This window comes from Rattus norvegicus, chromosome 4 (genome assembly GCF_036323735.1).
Source record: "Rattus norvegicus strain BN/NHsdMcwi chromosome 4, GRCr8, whole genome shotgun sequence".
Lineage (NCBI taxonomy): Eukaryota > Metazoa > Chordata > Mammalia > Rodentia > Muridae > Rattus > Rattus norvegicus.
Genome location: NC_086022.1, coordinates 174,634,669 through 174,657,535, shown reverse-complemented (window position 1 = coordinate 174,657,535; position 22,867 = coordinate 174,634,669). Strand labels below are relative to the sequence as shown.

Sequence of the window (22,867 nt, the reverse complement as noted above, 5' to 3'; positions counted from 1 at the left end):
CACCATCACCACCACCACCACCACCAAGTCATTAAGTAAAGAAAAGCCCAGGACCAATTAGTTTTTTAGGTGAAGATTTAGGTGAGGAGTCAAGGCTCATCCTCTTAAAACACTTCTCCAAAAACAGAAAAGAAAATGATTATAATGCTATTTTATAACCAAAGCAAAATCCTGGTATCAGAGCTGAGCGTGAATGCTTCAGAAGCATTAACTATAAGCCAGTATGTTTGATGAACACGGTTACAAACTTCCTCAGCAAAATCTCAGCAAGTCAAATTCACCAACCTTCAAGAAGAATTCTGTGCCGTGACCCAATGGGAGTTGTCGTTCACATGCAAGGAAGGCTCAATATACAGAAAGCATTCCTATTCCCTATGTCTAGAAAAATGAAGGAGAAAATGAAAGTACACAATAACCTTCAAACACTTAACTCTTTTTCTTTTAATTAAACACACACACACACACACACACACACACACACACACACACACACATATATAATGCTAGAGCTGGGGAGATAGTTCAGTAAGCAAAGTGCTTGACTTGAGGACATGGTTTTGGATCCTTAGTACTCATGGAAAAAGCCAGGATGTTGTAATGAGAAGGCTAGGCTGATTCTATGACAGCGTTCAAATTGGCAGTTAAGGGGACTAGGCCTAAATCTCTGTGTCCAAGAACTGGTCCTCAGAAGCTGCCCTGTTAACTGACCTGAGGCAAGGTCAATGGGTCAGCAACAGTTTCCAGCCTTCCTCAGCTACTTCCTCAGATACAGTTTCCAGACCTCCCAGCAAGTTTCCAGCTCCCATACCCCAGAAATGGAATGTCTGCAGAGATGAACACAACAGATTAACATAGAGGTCACCTACTCTGAAATTCCTGAGTGTGCTTTAAACCAGGTCTACAAGCTCCTTGGTTATCCCTCTATTCTGGTAATGGGGAGACCCCAGCATGCTTGACATCTGATGAATAAAACAATCTTTGCGTTTACACACTATTTGAGTCTGGGGTATCATTCTTCAGTGAATCATGGACACAGGCTTGTAAACCTCGGGGAGGTAGAGACAGGAAGATCATTGAGTCAGTCATTGAGCGCCTGGTTCCATGAGGCACCCTGTCTCCAAAACAGTGTGGGAAAGTGACTGAGAGCAACACCTAATGTTGACCTCTGCCTCCATGCACACACATGCATTTTGTACTTATACATATGCATGAACATGCACACATACAAAACTCTCAATGAAACTGTATAAAAAGAAATGATCTTAAGACAAAACCAAGCAAGCAAACAAAAAAAGCAAGCAAGCAAGCAACCAACCAACTAACCAACCAACCAACTAACCAACCAACCAACCAACCATCCAACCAACCAACCAACCAACCAACCATCCAACCAACCAACCAACTAACCAACCAACCAACCAACCATCCAACCAACCAACCAATGAACCAACCAACCAACCAACCAACCAACCAACCAACTAACCAACCAACCAACCAACCAACCATCCAACCAACCAACCAGTCAGCCAGCAAACTAACCAACAAAACAAACAAACTGCCACCAGAAAACAAACAAACAAACAAACCTCTAAATCAAAACTAACCAACTGAAAAGCCACAAAACCCAGAAACAAACAAAAACTGAAAACTGAAACCAAACCAAAAGTCAAAACAAACCAATGACCTCAAACATTTAAGACTTTTCCTCTGTGAGCTGGGACAAGCAAAGGTTCCCACCCCAACTATTCTAATGTAAGGTCCTGTAGGAACACTGCTAGCCAGGGAACGCTAGTTAAGATGGCAAAATAAAAGAGATTTAAATGGGAACAACAGAAGTAAAATGGTCTCTGGTCACTGGTCATCTTACATGGAAAAACATTTTATTTTTAAACTTTGTTTTTATAAAAGTCTGTGAGCATCAATAAATCCAGTAAAGTGGTAAGACAGCATCAAGTGCATAAGCCATTGCATTTCTACTTAGCGGCAATGAATCGCTCCAGAAGAAATCAACAAAACAATTTTGTTTCCATTAATATCAAAATGAATCAAGTACCTAGGAATAAGTTTACCGCAGGAGATAAAATACTTATTCAAGACTAGAAACATCAACAGAAGAAAGTTCAAAATACAGGAATAAATTGAAAGATACTTTGTGTGAACATGCTCATCTTGGCAAAAGCCGTCTACAGATCCAGTTCTCTCTCTCTCTCTCTCTCTCTCTCTCTCTCTCTCTCTCTCTCTCTCTCTCTCTCTCTCTCTCTCTCCTTTCTCTTTTTCCTGATTAGTAAGAAAAAAGATTTTCCAATTCTTAATGGACCAAGGAAGATCTTGTATGGCCAACATAATCTTTAGAAAGAGCGAAGTTGGAGGCAGCTTTCAAAGTATAATTTGGTTTCAAAATGTAAGTAAAAGTTGCAACAACCAAAATAATAATATGGTCATGGTGCTAGTAGCTTTCTAATAAGTCTGTTACAACTTCCCTCTTACCCAGGTGTACAAGCATATTTATTTATCAAGTTTTAAGAGAACAACAATTGAGCAGTTATTACTCTATTCTAATCCTCTAATCTTTTACCTCCCATCCCAAATCCCTAAGATACTTGTATTTTTACGGCTTTCTCTGCTCTCAGTGTGTTTCCTGGACTCTCTCTGTGGCTGAATCCCCTAATTCCTGCCTGGCAGGAACTCCAGCTCTATTCTCTCCACCACTCAGTCATTGGCTGGTAAGCTCTCTTCATTGACACATCAGGGAACAACTGGTGAGCTGGTGTTAAGATCGAGACAGGAGATTACTCTCTCAATAAGGAGTACAATTAGATATGGGGGAGACAGAAATCAGCATTTGAATCTTCACACAGTGCACCATAACATTTTGCCTACGCAGGTGGACGTAACATAGGTGTATAAACAAAGGAAACAAAATCATTCTTATGCAGTCAGTGATCGTCAGCAGGGGTGCCACACACACCCGAGGTGAGGAGATTCTCCTCAGTGGGTAGCACTGGGAAGCGGAGTGTGCAACCACATGTAAAGCTCACAACTGGACTGTAAGAGTGCACACCAACTAGATTCAAATCACATTATAGATGCAAATATCAGACCCCAACTAGGAAAATGCTTGAAGACAACCTAGGAAAAACATCCTCTTCACGTCACTCTTCATACTGGTTTCTAGAACAGACACACAGGAAACCAAGGCAAAGAAGACAACAGGATTATACTCAGTTAATGGCTTTGGCATCACAGAGGAAGTGAAAAACCAAGGAGGCAACCTACAGAGAAGAAAGTTACAGCAACATCGCCAAAACACACAAAGAAGTTACAAAATGCCGTAGAGGAGAAAAGGATAAATAATGTTCAAAGGTAAACAAAGGGACTGTGTGTAGTTATTCAAAAATATGCAAGTAGGCAACAGGAATCTGAAGAACTAAACCAGCCATTAGGGCAGGGCAAGCCGCAGGAGACGTGTCACAGCTGGTGGAGTGACATGTGTATATGTGTGTACCATAGCAAACATTCTAGTAAGGATATGGGAAAAAGTGAGTCTTGCATACTATTCAAAGGCATGTAGATCATTGCATCCATTGTATAAATTATCATGGAGAAGACCCCCAGAAACTTAAGCATAGGACTGCTGTGATACAGCTACGCCCCTGAGAGGTCTGTAAACAAACCCTGAGTTTGCCCTGAATTCCTACGCTTACTGCAGTGCATCGACATAGAGAAGACATGGAAGGATCTGAGGTGTCCCTCAGTCTAGCGATGGGTCAGGAAACCATGCTGTATCCATAATGTGGACTAGTATTCACCCTGGAGAAAGAAAGGCCTTCCACTCACAGTCACATGAGTACACCCAGAAGAGGAACTAGGTGCAAGAAGCCAGACAAAGGGATAAAATACTTCATGATCTTACTGATGAGAAGAGTATGAGATTTTCAAATTCACAAGAGCAAAGGGTGGGCTGCTAGTCAGGAGTGACCAGTATGTGGGGCAGTAAGCTAGTGTTACTCAAAGGGTACAGCCCCAGTTTACAATACAAAAAGGTCCTTGAGGTATAATTATGGGAGATTGTCTGCAGTATGTGAAATTCCATTACAGCCATAGAATTGATGAGTAGATCTTATATCGGCTGTTCTCTCTCTCTCTCTCTCTCTCTCTCTCTCTCTCTCTCTCTCTCTCTCTCTTTCTCTCTCATACACACACACACACACACACACACACTTGTGCACATGCATGCACACACAGAGGGCATGTTTGAATGGAATGGACATATATATGGTGTTCACCATATTCTATTAATTTTATAGCTATTCCCTAATTTATATGTCAACTTTAAAAATTTTTACAATTATTTGTGTGTGCGACTATGTGTGCACAAGTGCCACAGTGTGCATGTTGAGGTCCAAAAGCAACCTCGAGGAGGGTCAATTTTCTTTTCACCCTGTGGATACTGAGGATTGAACTCAGGTTGTAAAGCTTAGTGGCAAGCTCCTTTACCTGCTGAGCCATCTCACTGAACCAAAGTATATAAATATTTAATATCAATTTTGCCCAAACAATGTAATTTAAAGAATTTGTAACCAAACTGTAGTGTTCCCACCACTCCTGTAACACATAACCATAGGATTGACCAAGCTCTTTTGGCTTGCCTGGTCTGATACCACGGCTGTCAACGAATCAGCCTTTGATGATGAGGTAGAAGAGTGGGTGATCATTGAGGAGTACAGAACACGGGAAAAGAGCACTCTTTGCTGAATGCTTTGATGATGACCCAGGCCCTAGAGTGGTCCAGCTTAACTGGACTTCAAGGCCCGAAGGCAAAGATTTCAGCATTCATCCACTCGTTCTGGGAACACGCACATAGTATGAACAGAACCACCTGGTAATATTGTCCACTCTCCCCTAATGATGATGCTCAGTGTGATGCCTTTGGGGAATTCATAGGTTCTGACTCTGTGGGGGAAAATTGAAATAGAAATCAAGATCAACCATGGAGGAGAAGTAAACAGGGCCAGGTACGTGCCACGAAACCCTTGCATCAGGGCCTGCTACTCTCCATGACTAAACTGTAAGGGTTTGTAATGGAATACATTGTTTTTCTATATAAACAAAGAATGAATAACCTGGAGAGATACTTATATTTCACTTATTCCAAGGGAGAAACTCTACTGAGATTTCTTTGTTTAAAGAGCTAGCATGAAGGATTTTGCCTTGATTCTCTCACTATGCATCAGAGGGCAAAAAATAAAGCAAGAAGACAAGGGTTTCAGTTGAACTTTGTCCTAGAGAGTTGACAGTTTCTTTTTGAGAATTAGACAAAAAAACAAAACTAAACAAAATAAAACAAAAAACTGCTAGATTGGCCAATCTAGATAGTTAGGGACATTGAGCCTCTAAATGATATTCTTGGAGATGAGGAATCAGCTCATGTCTAAATTCATATCTGAACACAAAAGGTTTTGTTCCCCTCCACAAGACTTTTTACAGCTAGGGTTTTATAACCCAGTAGCATCTCCTAAGAGGGAGAGAGCCGTGTTCTTCCTGATTTAACAGACTCTACTTGCTATAAATATGGAGACAGCAATGTATTTTACAAACCATACCAGATATGAACAGTTGTAGACATCTATACATCCCCATATTGCTTTGGAGTTCTCTCAGACACAGAGGATCGGAATCAGGGTTGCGTCAAGCACCTCCGACATGGAAAGTACTTTGCAGTGTGGTTAGCAGTTACCAAAGCATGGATGTGAGTCACCAGTGGAAATTTTACTGTTCAGACGTGGGCATGCCTGATGTTTATTTTCTTAGGTGAAATAGTTTTGGTGTTACTATGACAACAGTGCTTATGAAATTCAGGGGCAGAAGGGCCAGTGGGAATGGTTCACTGGGTGATGGCACTTACTTTCTAGAACCCTCGTAGTGGGAGCAGAGAACTGACTTTCCAAAGTTGTCCTCTGGCCTTCATATACGCTATAATACATACCCAATCATGTAAGTATATAAATTAATTTTTTTTTAAAAAAAATTAGAGCCAGAATATTCTTAGAACACAGTTAAAAAAAACCTTAAAAAAATAACCCCATGACCCTGAGAACTTTGGAAACAATAGGGAGGTTTGTGGTAAACTTATCTGTGAAAACGGTTCTCAGCTTTCTGATACTTTGTTGTGTTAGGTAAACTGACATTAAAAAGGTTGACTAAATAAAAACGTAAGGAATGTGTGTTGTATGGCTGAATTTTTGTGTATGTCTTCAGGTTAATCATCTTGAGCACTCAAGTCCTTTTTGGCATACACATATATGTATTGTGAGCACGCATGTGTGTGTGCATACTTGCATGTGTGCATATGTGTGTAGCAGTCTGAGCCTGAGAACGGTATCTTCTTGATCACTCAGTAGTTTATTTACCAAGGCAGCATCCTTCCACTGACCCTGAGATTTCAGATTCTCCTAGGCTGACTATTCAGTTGGCTTGGAGGAACCCTGTGTCATTGTGTCTTGAGAGCTGGGATTACACGTGGTCTGTCACACCTTCCCAGCTTTCTAGGTAGGTGCTGGCCATCTGAACTCCAGTCCTGATACTTGTCTGACAAGTGCTTTGTCTATTAAACCATCTCTCTGGTCCAGAACAACCATTCTCATTTAACTCTAATTGCTGATTTTTTTTTTCCTTCATGAGTCCACTTTCTCTTCAGGTAAATCTAATGAAACAACACTGACTTGGGTGACTAAAATCTGGCAGTGCCTCAACATATAGAGACTTTAGGCTTAGCTACTGTTTTTGCAAGTCATAAACATCCTAAGCAAATTTCTTAGCAAATTTCTGTGAAATGAGGATATGAATCCCAAAGGATTGTTGTAGTCGTAAATAAGACATTTATGACTTGTCCATGTATAAGGCATTCACTTCCTGAGGAGCGAATGAAGTTGTGTTAGGAATTACTCAAAATGCATTGATTTCCTAAAGAGCTGACACAGATTATGGCATAAATTTATTGTCTTACAAGGTGACTTTTTATTACAAATTTGGATAAAAAACATTTACATTTATGATCTTGGCAATATGTTCTAAAGTTCTTTCTACAGGATGAATTATTGAGTAGTGACTCGAGCAAAAATTTATTAAACAATTTTTATTATACTTTTACAAAAAGATTTATTGCTTTGACTTTTAATGGTCTTTAATTTATAGCATTATAACATTTTTATAAGCAATATTGCATGCAACTTCAATACGCAGAGCTAGTCTTCGATCATACCTCTGCTTGTCGGTCAAGTATGAAATTATATCCTCTTGAATTTTAAGAATTTGTTACTACAGGACTTAGGTCTTCATAGACTTCATAGTCTCTAGGCAATTAGCAACCCTTGATGAATCCATAGCTCTCACAGAAAGTATTCACTGTGGGAAAGGAGGAAGGCATTTTCTCTGGAGAGAAAGGGATATTGAACTTCCTCTTGAGTAGGCTGGGATGAATGTCCCAGAAAACCTGAAAGAATCTAGAAGACGTGGAGGTGGCGTTCTTTATAGACCAAAGAATGAGGATCCATGTGCATGCAGTGCACAGCAGGAGAGTTTAGTAACTAGAAAGGAATCGAACAGGCTGGAGTAGGATCCCTGGAATGGTTGGGGAGAAAAGCTGTTTGGTGCCGGAGGGAGGCAAGCTTTTCTTTCTAGCCTCTGCTTTCTCTTCCTCTCCTTTCTTTGCCTTTTGTTCAGCCTCTTGTGTTTCTATCCTTTATCCTCCTCCTTCTCCTCCTCCTCCTCTTCCTCCTTCTCCTCTTGTTTTCTTGCAGTCTCCTGATTGCCCCTCTCCTCCTCTCTTCTTGCCAACTTCCTCTCCTTTTCCCCATCCTCTTGCTTTTTAAAGCTTCATTGCCTTCTCCCTTCTCTACTCCTAATTTTCAACAGTTTCATGTGGTCCAGGAAAGCCACAGACTCTTGTACAACTGAGGATGAACTTGAGCTCTTGATCTGCCTGTCTCTACCTCCCAAATGCTAAGAATATAGGCACACGGCAACACACCTGGCTTGATATTGGGAATCTTAAAGGACAGACCTTAATTTAAGTTTTCTTTTGTAGGCAATGTACAATCATTAAAGTTCTCGACTAGGAAAAACAAACCAAATTTTTTTTTATGAATAACCTGGTAGCACTATTGACTGGAGGTTAGAACCTGGGTAGGGGTACTTCTCACAAACTCACAATCTTGACCCATTCAACCACTTTCACTGTGCCTAGTTCACCTGCCTATGACTTCTGACCTTGTTAATCCTTCCCAGATATTCTCTCCTCTTACATTTCCTAGAAGACAACAGAAGAGTCCTATCTACCCTTCACTTGGTGGTGATCCATTGAGACAAGATTTACATTCACTCTGTCTGAGAACTTTATATGTGAGCTGCTCAATCCACCAGTTGGCTACTTGGGATATTATTTTTCTCTTCTTGTTATGGGTCTGTCTGCTGTTAGATGGCCGTGAGATGGCTCATTGGGTAAGGGAGCTTGGGACCAAGACTGGTCATCTTAGTTTAATCTACAGGATCTACGAGGTAGAGAAAAAGAACCCAGTCTTAAGGGTTATTGTTTGATTTCCACATGTGTGCAATGGTAATGTACACACAAATAAATGTACTAAAATATACATTTTCAAATTCATGGAAACTATTAGTAAATCTGAAACTTTTACATGAATGGTAAGATTCTGAATGCCCTCAGTGAAGCACTCTTTAAAATAACAAGAATATAAGAAATAAACTCATTGACCGAGTTGGATGTTTAACACAACCTGGGTCACAGATCTGGAACATTTTTAGGGGTTGGTCTGGTGCTGTGTATTCAAATGCTAAACTCTAGACCTCAAGATCTGGCTACCCCCACGAGCAGATTTTCATGTACACTAGCTTTTGTAAACCTTGACCCCAAGTTTAAATCCATTGGTTAAATAAAAGTGTCTATGGCCAATTACTGGGGAGAATAAAGGTAGGCAGGGTTTCATTTACTGAGCTGGGATCACAGGTAGGGACCACAAGAAGAAGAAAAGGAAAGAGGATGGTAGAGGGAGGAAAAGGAGGGAGAAGGAGAAAGAAGATGGCAAGAACTGGAAGTTTCCATTAGATGAGATGGACCAGGAGCATGTGGCAGAATGAAATGCCCTGAGGACAAGCTGATGAAACAGAAAAAAACCCCAGCAAGATTCTAACAGCAAGTACTTGGGAGAGTACAGCTGGGAATTAACAGTCTAGTGAATAGAGAAATAAATTAGTGGTAATTTACCCAGTAATTGTGCTAAAGGTCATTTAAAATATTCATAGGACTCTGCCTTGATGATTGGGGGTCTGGCTGGGTCATATTAATAACTAAATATACTTAAAAAGCATTTACAGAGCATACACATGCTACAGATTTGCAGACCCTAGCAGATTCGGAAGTCGAAGAATGACATCCTATACCAAGAGTTCAGCTTCTACCACACAGGGTAAACTAATTCAGGGCACCTACTCTGTGAGGTACAAGGGTGACAGAGCAGAGACTGTCACTGACATCTTCAGGGTCCTATGACAATGTATACACAGTATAGGTTGGGTGTCATGAAGACAAGGGTAATCCGGATAATTGAAGAGAGGGGTGAAGTGATCAGGTTTTCATCTTGGGTACTCTTTACAGGGGACATACTAATATGACAATACCGAAAGTCAGGTGTTTTAGGTCTCAACCTCAAGCTTGAATCTTCTCCCTCATTGTCTTTCTTCCCCTGATCCCCCTCTCCTTTTCCCACTCTATTAGCCCCCCTGGCTCAACAGAACGACCCTACTTATCGTGTACGGCTTCTACTTCTGGTATTTGACTTGGGAGCCACAGTTGTCTTTTGGCATGGGTTAGTTGAAACAACTCTGTGGATCTGTGAGATTTTGTTTGGTCTCTGTTCCAACATTTTAACACACCAAATTGTAACTTTCATTTACCAGGAAATAACACACATTAAAAAAAAAATAAAGTCAGCAGAGGCCATTCGAGGTTTGTGCCTTGATTGGACATAACAAAACTTGTGTTACTTGGTGGCTAACACCTAGGTAAAACATTTAGAAGTTTTGATTTATTGAATCAAGCGTAAGAAAAAAATTTGGGAGTAGGGATTCACTTTGAATTTTTTAAAAAGATTTATTTATTTATTTCATGTATGTGAGTACACTGTCACCAGAAGAGGGCATCAAGATCCCATTACAGATGGTCGTGAGCCACCATGTGGTTGCTGGGAATTGAACTCAGGACCTCTGGAAGAACAGTCAGTGCTCTTAGCCACTGAGCCATCTCTCCAGACCCTCACTTTGAAATTTTTAATTAAGATTTTTAATGAAGATTTGAATGGACTGAGTCTAAAACAAAATAATTTTAATTCTACAATATTCACTGTTAGGGACCTCAAATTCCACGATTCCAAACCGATAATCAGAACCATGTTAGTTTACTAAGTGACAAAATGTTTTTGAGCTTATTTAATTTTAAGGTGCTGTATGATTTCCAGTACTCTTGAGACTCAGGCTATGAGTCGAGAAACACAGATAGTGGCTCTGCTCCAAACTTGTCCCATCTCCGTTTCCACTAGCAGTGGCTTGGCACTGCTGTTCCACGGTGCTCCCTGTGTGGGCGGGGCAGCACCCCACTCTGAACAGACTGGGTGCCCTTCACTTTCATTCCCAGCTCAGAGTGCTGCCTACACTCTTTACTGTAGAGACATTTCTGATACCACCCTCCCCACCGACCCATAAAGTCTTCCCAGGGAAAAGACAGGGTGATTTCCAGTGTGTGCATCTTCTGTCGTACCCCAGGGGTTCTGCAGTGTTGCACACTCCATAGATAAAACTTCCGAAGACGAGACACAGCTTGGCTGGAGGACGTCAGGGAGCAGGCATAGATAATACTCGACAAGTCACCCCATTCGGTTCTACAATTTGGTGAATATTTTCCACTCTTACAGCAGCCTGACAGCACGGGTGGGGCTATCCATTCCTCTTTCTCACAAGTTTCAATAAGAAACTTAGTGAGCTTAATTTGCACCTCCACAGTACCACCACACTTTGGGATTTCAAAGACAGAGTCACCCTTGTCAGGTTTGACCTCAACCTGGTGGCTCTCCAACCAGGGGGTCTTTGCATTCAAGGTTTTTACAATGGCTTGAGAGAGTTGGTATACTTTCCAAGAGAGTTCTTTTTGAAACTGCAAGTCCTCAGTTGAATTTTCTGTGGTGTGTGTGTGTGTGTGTGTGTGTGTGTGTGTGTGTGTTCATTTGCAATATGATGTTCTGCCACTGTGATTATAAACCTTGCAATGTCAAGCCCTTCTGAATTCTTCCATAATTTCTCTGTTTTTATTGTGTGTTTACCATTTCCTAATTGAACTCCATTTTCTTCAGTTTTCCATATCTTCCCATCCTTAATAAATAATCATACCACGGCTATCTTTAAATTTATTTTTTGGAATTGAATTAATTGATATTTTGAGGCAGTGTCACATGTAGCCAGTCTCTGTCCTTACACTTGCTTTGTAGCTAAGGATGACATTGACTTTCTTTCTGGTCCTCATAGGCACATTCTGCAATTATAGACACGTAGTACTAGGTCAGATTTATGTGGCACTGAGGGTTACAGTCCAAGCTTCATGCCTGGTGGCTAAACAGCCACAAGCGGAGTCATAGTCCCAGCCCTGTTTCTACTTTGGTGAGATTTTTTTCAGGACCTCAGAGTGGCTTTTTGTTTTGTTTTGTTTTTGTTGTTGTTGTTTTGTTTTTTAAATCTGAGCCCAGCCCGTGTCCTTATCTTTTATCTCATAGGGTTTAACTATAAATTTCTCACACCTGCCAGATGAACCCACTCTTTCTAGGTAGAACCCATCGGTTGGTTTCTGTATCAAACTTTAATAGTCGCTGCGATTTCTTTTCAAGGTGCTTCTTAATGGCTGCAGCCTCCATGGTCCGCCACGATCCTGAATGTGTCTGACATTATAGTCCAGGCTATGAATTGTGAACACAGGATCATGGCCTGCCTGGTCCAGTTTATGGAAGGAACTGAAGTGGAATGGACCACACAAAGGAAATACGTAATTGAAAATCAGTTTACAATCTTATCTTCCTCCACAGCCCTTCCTGCATTCTCTCTGTCTTGACCTTTGACCTTGACCTCTGATTAGCCTATCCTGACTTTGGTATCACCCCACAGGTTAATGCATTTCATCATCAGGAAGGATGAGTTTTAACTTGCATGACTCACCATCTTGTACATGAATTCTGTGACAATTCCTTTGTATTTTCCATTCTTCCGCTGTGATCCCACCAGTCGTTTTTTTTTAGTAGGAAAATGACAGACATAACCAAGGAAGAATCACCACCGAAGATTTTAGAACCATCTATCGGTGTATTGTACATAGAGAAGAGATCGTTGAGATTTTCAACACGTATACTGAAAACAGGAAAATTCTCCCCGAGGACAGTCTGATTGAATTTCTAACCCAAGAGCAGTATGAAATGGAGATGGATGAGTCCAGTTCAGTGGAGATCATCCAGAAGTACGAGCCCATTGCAGAAGGTAAGCCACTTACAGTTAAAACCTGTTAAAACCTGTCAGCGTATTCATTTGGAAAGAGCTCTTGTGAATTACGATCATCAAATTAAAATTTTAGGGTGGATGAGTTCCTAGTAAGTATAAATGTTGTTTTTTTTATTTCTAAGAAGATACACTTTTTTTCTGAGGAGATAATGTGTAGCAATGGTGTCCATCTGTACTGGGTTGGTTATGTCTCTTTTAACTGAACTTCTGGAGAGTTCAGATCCTTGACTGAAAGGAAGATGACAGTTCTATTACCTGTGCCTATAAAGAAAAGTATCTTGAAGGACCATTGAGATGGCTCAGCTGTTAAAAGTACTTGCTTTTGTGTATGATCCCCGGAACCCACATGGTGGAAGGAGAATGAACTATTTCTGCAAGGTGTTCTTGGGTTTCCACATTTGTGCTGTGACAGCAGTGCACAGGTACATGCACACATACATACACATGTGCACACACATTGCACACACATGTATGCACATGCACATTTGCACAGACATACACACATACACACATGTGCAGACATACACAGATGCACACATGTGCACATTACATACACAGGCACATACATATGTGCACACATTCTAAAGTAGTATATGTACGCACACACACACACACACTCTAGAGTGTGTGTGTGTGCGTATGTGTGTGTGCGTGTGAGAGAGAGAGAGATGGGTATGATGAAGAAAAAACTGAACTAAAAGAAAACAATTACAGGCAGTCTGCCATCTTATGCATTCTGCTATTTAAATATGTTGAAATAAGAAAATATGAGACTGTGAAATGGGTATGTGAGAAGTACATGCATGTACAAAATGATGGTCTGCCCCTGGGTCAACACTGTTGTCTACATTTGTGCTAGCTTTCCGTCGCTGTACCCCACACCTGATACGAACAGCTTATAAGAAGAAGATCTTGGTGGTGGCCCATGTTTTTAGATGTCTCAGCCCATGATTGGCCCTGTTGATCCACACATGGAGCAGGGCAGTTTGTCACATGTGTGTGTCTGAGGAATGGGAGTTTGTGGCAGTGAGCTTACTGCGTGGCATGAGTTCAAATATGTAGCTGCCTGAAAAACAGACTTTTTTGGATGTCAACTACCAGCGTGTCTCTGACAGTCTTTCCATCCCTTCTTTCCCGAAGATCCCTGAGACTTATGGAGATCAGCATGATACGTAGTTCCTACTTAGGACTAGGGGGCGCTATAACCTCTTATTCTCTGTATGCTGACTGGTTGAGGGTCTCTGTGTTTTTTTTTTTTTTTTTTTTGTGGTTCTTTTTTTTTTTTTTTCTCGGAGCTGGGGACCGAACCCAGGGCCTTGCGCTTCCTAGGTAAGCGCTCTACCACTGAGCTAAATCCCCAGCCCCCGAGGGTCTCTGTGTTAATCGTCATCTTACTTCAAGGAGAATCTACCCTGATGAGGGTGGTTAGAACTTGAGGCACGAGGGAAGGGGAGTTTCCCAGACAGGCAGAGGCAAATCATGGAGGACTTCACAGCCGGAGCTTCAGGACAACATTGTGCCTATTGGGAAGACGGTGTGCGCTGTGCTGATGCCACTCTACTTGTACTTGTACCGCTCAAGCCCCAGCATGGCCTGAAAACCACTGGCCTTTGTTGCCTTTGCAAAGCATAAAGAGCCTGCGTCAGTAGGTAAAGCAGCTAGTGGCTCTGTCACCAGTACTAGCTGGAAAGTTCGGCTGACCTTTTCTTCCGTTTATAACAGCCAGCTTTCTCTAAGGACGTTGGGAGTTGATGGATGGTCTGTCTGAAACCCTTTATGTTGCTGTCGGTTAGAAACAGTCGTTTGCAGATGGGTACTTTCAGTAGCAGTGACTTAGTGAACATTATAAAAGAGTCACGCTGGCCCTGTTATCTCTGGGTGGTAAATTACAGGTACAGAAGGGTAGCAATCGACCCTGTGGAGCTCTATTTTCATTTAATTTGTGCATTGCCTTGCTCTCCTTTCAACTTCTGTGTTCTCACCCATGGTAGACAGCGTCATAACAGTCAAGTCCTCTATATTATTCGTTTAATCACTGATCAGTTTATTCTCAGCCACTGTAATGCACGATCTTATGTCCTTACTGCTAAACTTCCATATTCCATCTCCCGTGTACCAAACTAGCCTTTCAAAATCCACAGAGGTCAATTTTCATTGCAATCTAAAATATTTGTAGAATATTTTATTTGTAGGAGTGAGTGAGCACGTGTGTGTGTGAATGAGTGTGAATATGTGTGTGTGAATGTGTGTGTGAATGTGTGTATGTGAATGAGTGTGAATATGTGTGTGTGAATGTGTGAATGAGTGTGAATGTGTGTGTGCGTGTGAATGTGCATGTGTGTGTGAATGAGTGTGAATGTGTGTGAATGAATGTGAATGTGTGTGTTAATGTGTGGATGAGTGTGAATGTGTATGTGAATGTGTGTGTGAATGTGTGTGTGTGAATGTGTGTGTGCTTCAATGTGTGTGTGAATGTGTGTGTGACTGTGTGTGTGAGTGTGTATGTGTGAATGTGTGTGTGCTTGAAGGTGTGTGTGTATGTGAAAGTGTGTGTGTGTGTGAATGTGTGTGTGAATGCATGTGTGTGTGTGTGTGTGTGTGTGTGTGTGTGTGTTAGAGACAGCTTTCATGAGTTTGTTCTTGTCTCTCCTTTTACAGTGGGTTCCAGGGGTGACACTCAGGCTTGCCTATCAAGTACTTTTGCCAATTGAGTCATCCTGTGAGCTCTCTGTCTAGGGGTTTTAAGCGGCATGGAATGATTTTGATTTCTACTGTATCCTTTTACTGTGTGTGTTCATGTGTGTTCGTGTGCATACGGAGGTTGATGTTGGGTGCCATGCCGTTTGCTCTCCACTTATTTTCTGAGATAGGGTCTCTCACAGAATCTAGAAGTCACTGAATTGGCCAGGCTTGTGACAATCAAGGCCCAGGGATTTCCCAGCCTTTGCCTCCACAGTGCTGGGATTAAAGGCTGCCTTTTCATTTCTAACATGAGCATTGGAGTTTGAACTCAGGCCTTGATGTTTGGACAGCATACACTACCAAAGGAGCCATCTCCCTAGTCCCTTGCTGTCTATTCATTATTAAATGCGTTTATTTAATTATTCAAGAGTTCAAAGGGACTGCAAGCCAAATCCAATGAATAAATTAATACAAACTGTTACTGTTAGTTTGCATGGTGTTTTTGTTTGGAAACATTTCCATATTTGTGACTTAATGCGGCTTTGGAACAATTCATGTGTAAAATTTTAGGTGTTTTCTTCCAGTTTCTATTTTTTGGCTAGCATAGCAGCAGCAGGGGTTGCTTTAGTTTGCTTTTCTTTCAGTGACAGAGTTTTGAAAGCCATCTTTTCACTTCCCTTCAATACCACACACGCTGTGTGACTTACATATATCACTCCATTTTCATGTCACTACATGTATTTGTATATCATTTTATTTCTACTTATGTCACTACGTTTTTATGAGACATCACTTTCAATGGCTACTTAGCATTTTTCTTACGTTTGAGCTTTTATTGCTTCCTTCCCCCATTTAGTAAACAAAGCTAGGATTAGTCTTAAGTGTACCACTCTTTGTCTTCCGAAGGACTAATTCCTAGAAACTGACTTGGTTTCAAAGGACTAGACTTTGTTCTAAAGTAAAAGGGCCAAGACTAGTCAAAGTCACTCTAAAATGAAAGGCCCAACTTTAGTCTAAAATGAATATGCTTTTTTACTTTCTTTTGGAGCTGAGCAAGTCAACAGCAGCAACAGCAACGGACATTTACAGAGCTAAAGGCTCTGTACATGGGGTGAGCTTTCTGGTAACCACCTTCCATCCACTGGGAGAGCTTAACCAGCATCCTCCAGGTCACACAGCAAACAAATTCAAACCCTAACTGTCTGGATCCAGAGCACACGGTAATAGTTTTGGTGTCCATTAAGAGGGTAAACATGCAGAGATAATTAGTGGTAGGGGATCGGAATCTGCCTTGCATGGAGCAGAAATGTTCACTCCTCAGGATGTGTATTGGTTGTGTACATCAGTCTTGTGTGTGGCAGCTTCTCATATGACATCACATGCTCGTGAAGGGGTGGAACGCACAAGTGAAGCCAAGCACACGCGTCCGATGAAACTCTATGGGAAGCTGTGGGAATGAGCTGCCTGCCACTGGATGCAGGCACAGGGATAAATATCACAAAGAGAGCAAAGAAATAAAGGCATAAAAAACCACACACACACATATACACACACACACATACACACACATACACACACATATACACACACATACACACACATAAACACACATACACACACATACACACATACACACACACATACACACACATATACACACACATACACACACACATACACACACACATACACACACATATACACACATACACACATACACACATATACATACACACATACACATACATACACACACACATACACATACACACACAGACACACACATACACACACACATACACATACACACACAGACACACAGACACACATATACATACACACACACACACACTAGGCTGGAGAGAGAGCTCAGTGGCTTAGAATTGCTGCTCTTGCTGTGAACCAGAGATAAGGTCCGAGTACCCACACTGCCTATGAATCCAGCTACAGTGGATCTGACACCCTCTTTTGGCTTCACATACACATATATATGGGCATGGGCACACATGCACACAGACCACAAGAATAAAAGAGAATCTTTTAAAAAGCATACATGTGTACTCACATGCACATACATTTTGATGTGTGCACATGCATATAAATTAAAAATTTAAAAATCTTACAAAAACCAACAAAAAGTATACTATATGAATCTTTGCATATAAAGTACACAAAGAAAGCTAATCAGAGTTTTATACCTCCACGAGCTGAGCTGGGGTGATAATCAGAGTTAGCAGGGGACTGGCTCTGGTATCACAATGCTCTGCTCTTGGAGTCAGACCAGACACAGAAGCCCATTCCTCTAAACAGACACACTCCTATATATCTGTAAAATCAAACAAAATCAAAGGTCATAAGGCAATGTGTGCTTGGCTGTTAATATGGTCAAAGTAAACGAACTAGGAAACTTTGTTCCTTGAGGCCGGAGAGGTGGCTCAGGGGTTATGAGCACATAGCTGTTCTTTTGAAGGACCTGAGTTGGATTCCCAGCACCTACGTGACAACCCACAACCATCTGGAGCTCCAGTTACAAAAGATCCAGTACCCTCTTTCAGCCTCTGCAGGTTCCTGCATGAATACGGTAAACAATCAGATGCAGGCACATGCACAGATACAAAGAATTTATTTCCCCAAAGGGTTAAGAAATAGATTAATATTAATTCTACATTTCTATTTTATAAATATGTTCTACCACTAGGTTTAGAAATGAGATGTAAAAGTTGTAAGTTTCTGATGGTATATCTGGACCCTTCTTACTTATTTTTATAGTAAAGAACGAGCGGCAGATGTCAATTGAAGGTTTTGCAAGATACATGTTTTCTTCAGAATGTCTACTGTTTAAAGAGACGTGTAACACAGTGTACCAAGATATGAATAAGCCACTAAATGATTACTATATTTCATCGTCTCACAACACATATTTGATATCTGATCAAATATTGGGACCAAGTGACATTTGGGGATATATAAGGTACTTATTTTGATTCTTTTTAAATTTTTCATTAATTAAATATTTACTTTACATCCCTATTGAAGAGTCCCCTTTCTCCTCCCCTCCCCTTTTCCTATCATCATCTTCCCTGTCTCTTCAGAAAAGGGGAGGCCTCTCATGGACATCAATCTGCTTTGGCAGATCAAGATGTAGTAGGACTAGGTGTATCTTCTCCTACTGAGGCTGGACAAGGCAAAAGGAAAAGGGAAAAGGGATCAAAAGGCAGGCACTAGAGTCAGAGACAGCCCCTGCTCCTGCTGTTAGGGGACACACATGAAGACCAAAGTGCACAACTGTTACATGTGTGTAAGGGGCCTAAGTCCTCCCTAATATTTTGACCTTTTTTAAAAAGCTTATTTTCATTTCTAGTTAAGTTTATGTGTGTGCACTTGGGTATGGTTATGTGCTTATGTGCGTAGGCGCTCACCGAAACTAGAATCTGTAGGACCTCCTTGGAGTTGGAGTTACAGGTGATTATGAGACTCCGAAAGCGAGAAATGGGCATCGAACTCAGGCCCCTGCAAAAGCAGCATCTGCTTTTAACCTCTGCGCCATCTTTGTAGCCTTTGGGATATGCTGCCCTTGATGCCATGATCCTCTTGCCCCTGCCTATTCAGTGTATCCTACCTGTAGGTGTCGTCATCCCTACAAGACTCCTGCATTTAAAGCACTTGCTGGTACTACGTCGGGGTGCTGAGTGACAAGGAGCTTGCGCATGAGGACAGAATTTGGAGGGACTAGGGGATGCAGTTCACCACTACATTGATGGTTCCTTGGTGAAACAGCAGACTAACAAACTGTGTGCGAGCTAACACACAGGCTTCTCCTCGGCTCCTTCCTGCTGACCTCCTCTCCATGGGTCTACACCATCCGAAGCTTCTTGAACAATTTGCACATTTCTTATAGGAAAAACATGACCTTTGAATGCTTATTTGGAATGCACTAGACTAAAACAAAGGTGGTTACTATCAATTACCAGACACCGGGGCACAGTCTCCTCAGGAAACCCAGTTCATCAACACACGGAGTCGTGTGGTTTGGTGTTCCGGGTAGTGATTTTTATGGGTCAGCATGTTTCACTGACAGAGATTAAAGCGGCCCGTGCTTTGTCTTCAGCTCCACATCCCACAAGACAGCGTGCTGTTAACACTGGGTCCAGCTTAGTCAGCAGGGATCTGGCGGGGGGAACGAGCGCTTACAGGCCTCATACAAATTCATGGGACCGGCAGATTAAAAGAGGCAAATGAATATTATCGGGGCTGAAGAGGCTGATGAAGAAGATGAGCCAAATGACGTAAAAGAGTGCAACGTGGGCACGAGGGTGTCACCTTCACGTTGTCAGAAAAGGTTTCTCAACCAACCTGGCTGAGGGTGAAGAGGGAGCCATGCCAGGATCTAAGGCAGAAGTTGCAAGTCCTTGGAATGTCCAAATCTTGGAAAATAGCAAACGTATCTGCATGTGAGAGTACAGTAAAGAGAAGGGGCTGGATTTGAGGATGGGGGGACCAGATCGTGAAGGTCCTTTTTTGATCGTGGAGAAGGAGGGGAGTCAGTCACCAGGCAGATTTTTCCTGAGACAGTGTCACGGTTTGACATTCTAGGAGCAGGCTGGTTGACAACGACTGTGGGGATGAGGCCCAGCGAGCAAATGTGTAGGGAGACTGATGGTTGAATGTTGATGCTTGCACCAAAGGCTTATTGTAGGATGGGAGATAAACTCAAGAGCTCCAGGGCTCCCTTGCTGAGCCCTGGATGATGAACCGTGTCTTGCGTGATGAACCATTCAAAACTTGGTGTGGGTGGAAACTTTCAACAAAGATTTTTGTCAATAACATTGATTCCTGCTGGTTCTCTAGGGTGTCTCGATTTGAATCAAACCTTTGCAAAAACTGAGCATTCATAACTTTGGTCCCCACCAAAAAGGTTTGAGTGGGTTGTGCTGTCTGGGGCCAGGCATATGATCTGTTGTCCCCTCCCATTTGACTCTGGTTCTTTTGAGAAAGAGTGGAGATAATTTCCCATTCACTAAGGAAGCATGCTCTTTCTCGGCAGCCATGTTGTCTTCCCTAGAAATCTTACAGCAAGTCCTGTTCTCTCCTAGTTTCAGCTGCTAGAAGTCCCTTGAGCAGATTTCTACATGCATTCTTGTATGCGTTCAAGCCTTTTTGGCACAAAGCTCCTAGTTTTAACTTTATCTCACTTATCAATCATTAAAATCTCCCTTAGGTACCGCCTACAAAACAAGATATGAATTACTGTGGTTTTTAATTTATGGGAAGTTGATATCTATTGTGTGAATAGTAATTTTTTTATTTGTAATTGAATTTTAACCGGAAATGAAAATATTCAGAGTGTGGCTGTAGCTTAGTTAGTGGTGTGTTTGCTCACCTTGCACACAGGAAGCCCCACATACTAGTGTCTGCATAAACCACACGTGATAGAAAACACTTATAATCTCAGGACTTAAGGAATAGAGGCAGGAGGATCAGAAGTTCAAGGTCATCTTCAGCTATGTCATAAGTTCAAGGTTAACCACGGGATAGGAGAGACCCTGGCTTTGAAAAAAAAAAAACAAAACAACCCTCACATCAGGAGAACTCTGGGTGGAATAAAATGTTTAAAGTTAAATAAGGTATTGTTGTTGTAAAAATATAAAAGTAAAAAAGTATAGTTGTCTTTTACCCGCTGGGTCCGCACCGCGATGCCCCAAGATATCTGCTAGATATCTTGGCAGAAACACATCCCAACTCCTGGGCCGCCCAGCGTCTCTTGCCGCCACACACTTTCCTACAATCAAACCATCACATAAAAGAACACACAACACAATCACCTTTGACCCAATTGGTAAGATATAATTGCCCACTTAAACATACAAAGCCCGGTACCATCCATCCCTTAGGAATATTAATAACAACCTGTAAATACACAGAGCAGAATCTTAACCTCACCTGCCATGGCTTCTCACCCTCTCTTCTCCTGTCTCTCCTTCTAGTTCCTCCTCTTCCTTCAAACTTCTCTCCCGCCCACCTTCCTTCTCCTCCAATGACAGGCCTCCTTCTATCCTGTTCCTGCCCCTCACCTGTACTTTACAGATTCAATGGGGAGAAGGTTCCGGTGAAGTCACCTGATTCCTGAGTAGTGACTTGGCAGCTGTCCTTGGGGCAGTGGAATTAGCATCAAAATACAGATAACTCCAGGGCAAACCACAACAAGGTGTTACTGGGTTTTCCTATTTTAAAGGTAAAGTAGAGACAGGTGAAGGTCATAACCACCACTGGGTGAAGAGGGGAGAGGAGGAGGACCGGGAACTCACACACTGATTAGAAAACACCATTTTCATCATTCTCTGAGAGCAGAGATATTTGGAAGGCTGACTAAGACTTACCATCCACAGGGGTCTGAAGGCACAAGAGAAGACCTCCAACTGAACACAAACTGATTCTTTTTTCAGTTGCTTGGAACAATTCTTGCATTAAGCAGTCATTTCCTGTGTGTCTGGATACAGGGACTTTGAACTTGCCTGCTTAAACAATTGAAATAGCATCAAAATGTCTACCATAGGTTGTAATTGGGGCTATCAACTGATTTCTACAATGATGAGATTTTTTTTTTAATTTCTATATTTACTTAGATTTGAACTTGGACATACATTGACATCTGTTTGTATCTTTTCATGTTACTGTTGGATCCTTTCCTCTGTACCTATGGTAGTTTCCTTAAACAATACAATCTAGTCTCATAGCTTTAAATATTACCTTCATACTAATGGCTTTCAACTACATCCCCCCACCCCCACCCAGGCCAATGCTGCCTCCCTGACAAAGACCTTAGAGAATCAGCAGGAAACAATGTTGTTGGCAAAAATCTTTGTTAAAGGTTTCCATCCACACCAAGTCTTAAATGGTTCGTCATGCTGGCACAGAGTTCAAGTGCACCGTCCAGCAGGACTCTAGAGAACAGATATTCTGTATTGAGGAAAAGCACAACACAGTCCAGTTTAATAATCTCTAAAAGAAGGGTACAGTAAATGTCTTTTCATGAGCTCATGGGCATTAGAAAACAGTACAAGTAACTTAAAAATGTAAGTACTTGTTTAAAAAAAAAAACCCTTTAAAGCCAAGAAATGTGTTTATTTATAGTTCTTCAAACTTATCCCAGTTTAAGGATCCTAAAATTAGCACCTTAGCTGCCTCTGTGGGGATCAATGGTGGTAAAGCAATTCCCTTTTCAGAGTCCTCCACCTATTTTCTTTTTCGAAGCTGCCCCAAGGAAGACACAATGCTATTGTTTACGTGAATGCAGCTTACTGACTTGTCACAGTCTCTCAGTCTTTCCTCACTGCATTCTCAAGTACTGCTCAAGTCAGCTCCCCAGAGTGGGACTAGGCTGATACCTAGAGAAGTTTGTCCTGGAAGTCATGTCTTCTCGTCTGATCATCTGGTAGGCTGTTTGGGAAGACTACTGATTGATACAGGCATGTTAAGCTGGGACCATAGTCCCGCCTCCATGTGATTACAACGTGGGGCCAGCCTTTCTCACCCTCTCATGTTTGAATCAAATGCCTCTTGGTGGTAGGGGTCCATGCTG

General features: G+C 41.7%; 1 protein-coding gene across 13 annotated transcripts in view; it reads left to right on the top strand.

Moving 5' to 3' along the window:
* Plcz1 (phospholipase C, zeta 1) overlaps nucleotides 1-22,867 on the top strand; it is a 56,088-nt gene that overhangs the window by 2,833 nt on the left and 30,388 nt on the right. For 5 of the 13 annotated variants that reach the window (XR_010065686.1, XM_063286453.1, XM_063286454.1 and 2 more), the window contains 2 exons: nucleotides 12,354-12,585; nucleotides 18,058-18,259. Coding sequence is in view for 12 of the 13 variants with exons in the window: in XM_063286453.1 (XP_063142523.1) it covers nucleotides 12,354-12,585; nucleotides 18,058-18,259 (434 nt within the window). In the remaining variant the exon portion in view is untranslated. Of the gene's footprint in view, nucleotides 1-11,945; nucleotides 12,101-12,350; nucleotides 12,586-18,057; nucleotides 18,260-22,867 lie in introns of all 13 variants that reach the window. The other 8 variants (XM_039108048.2, XM_063286455.1, XM_039108046.2 and 5 more) reach the window with 4 other exon arrangements.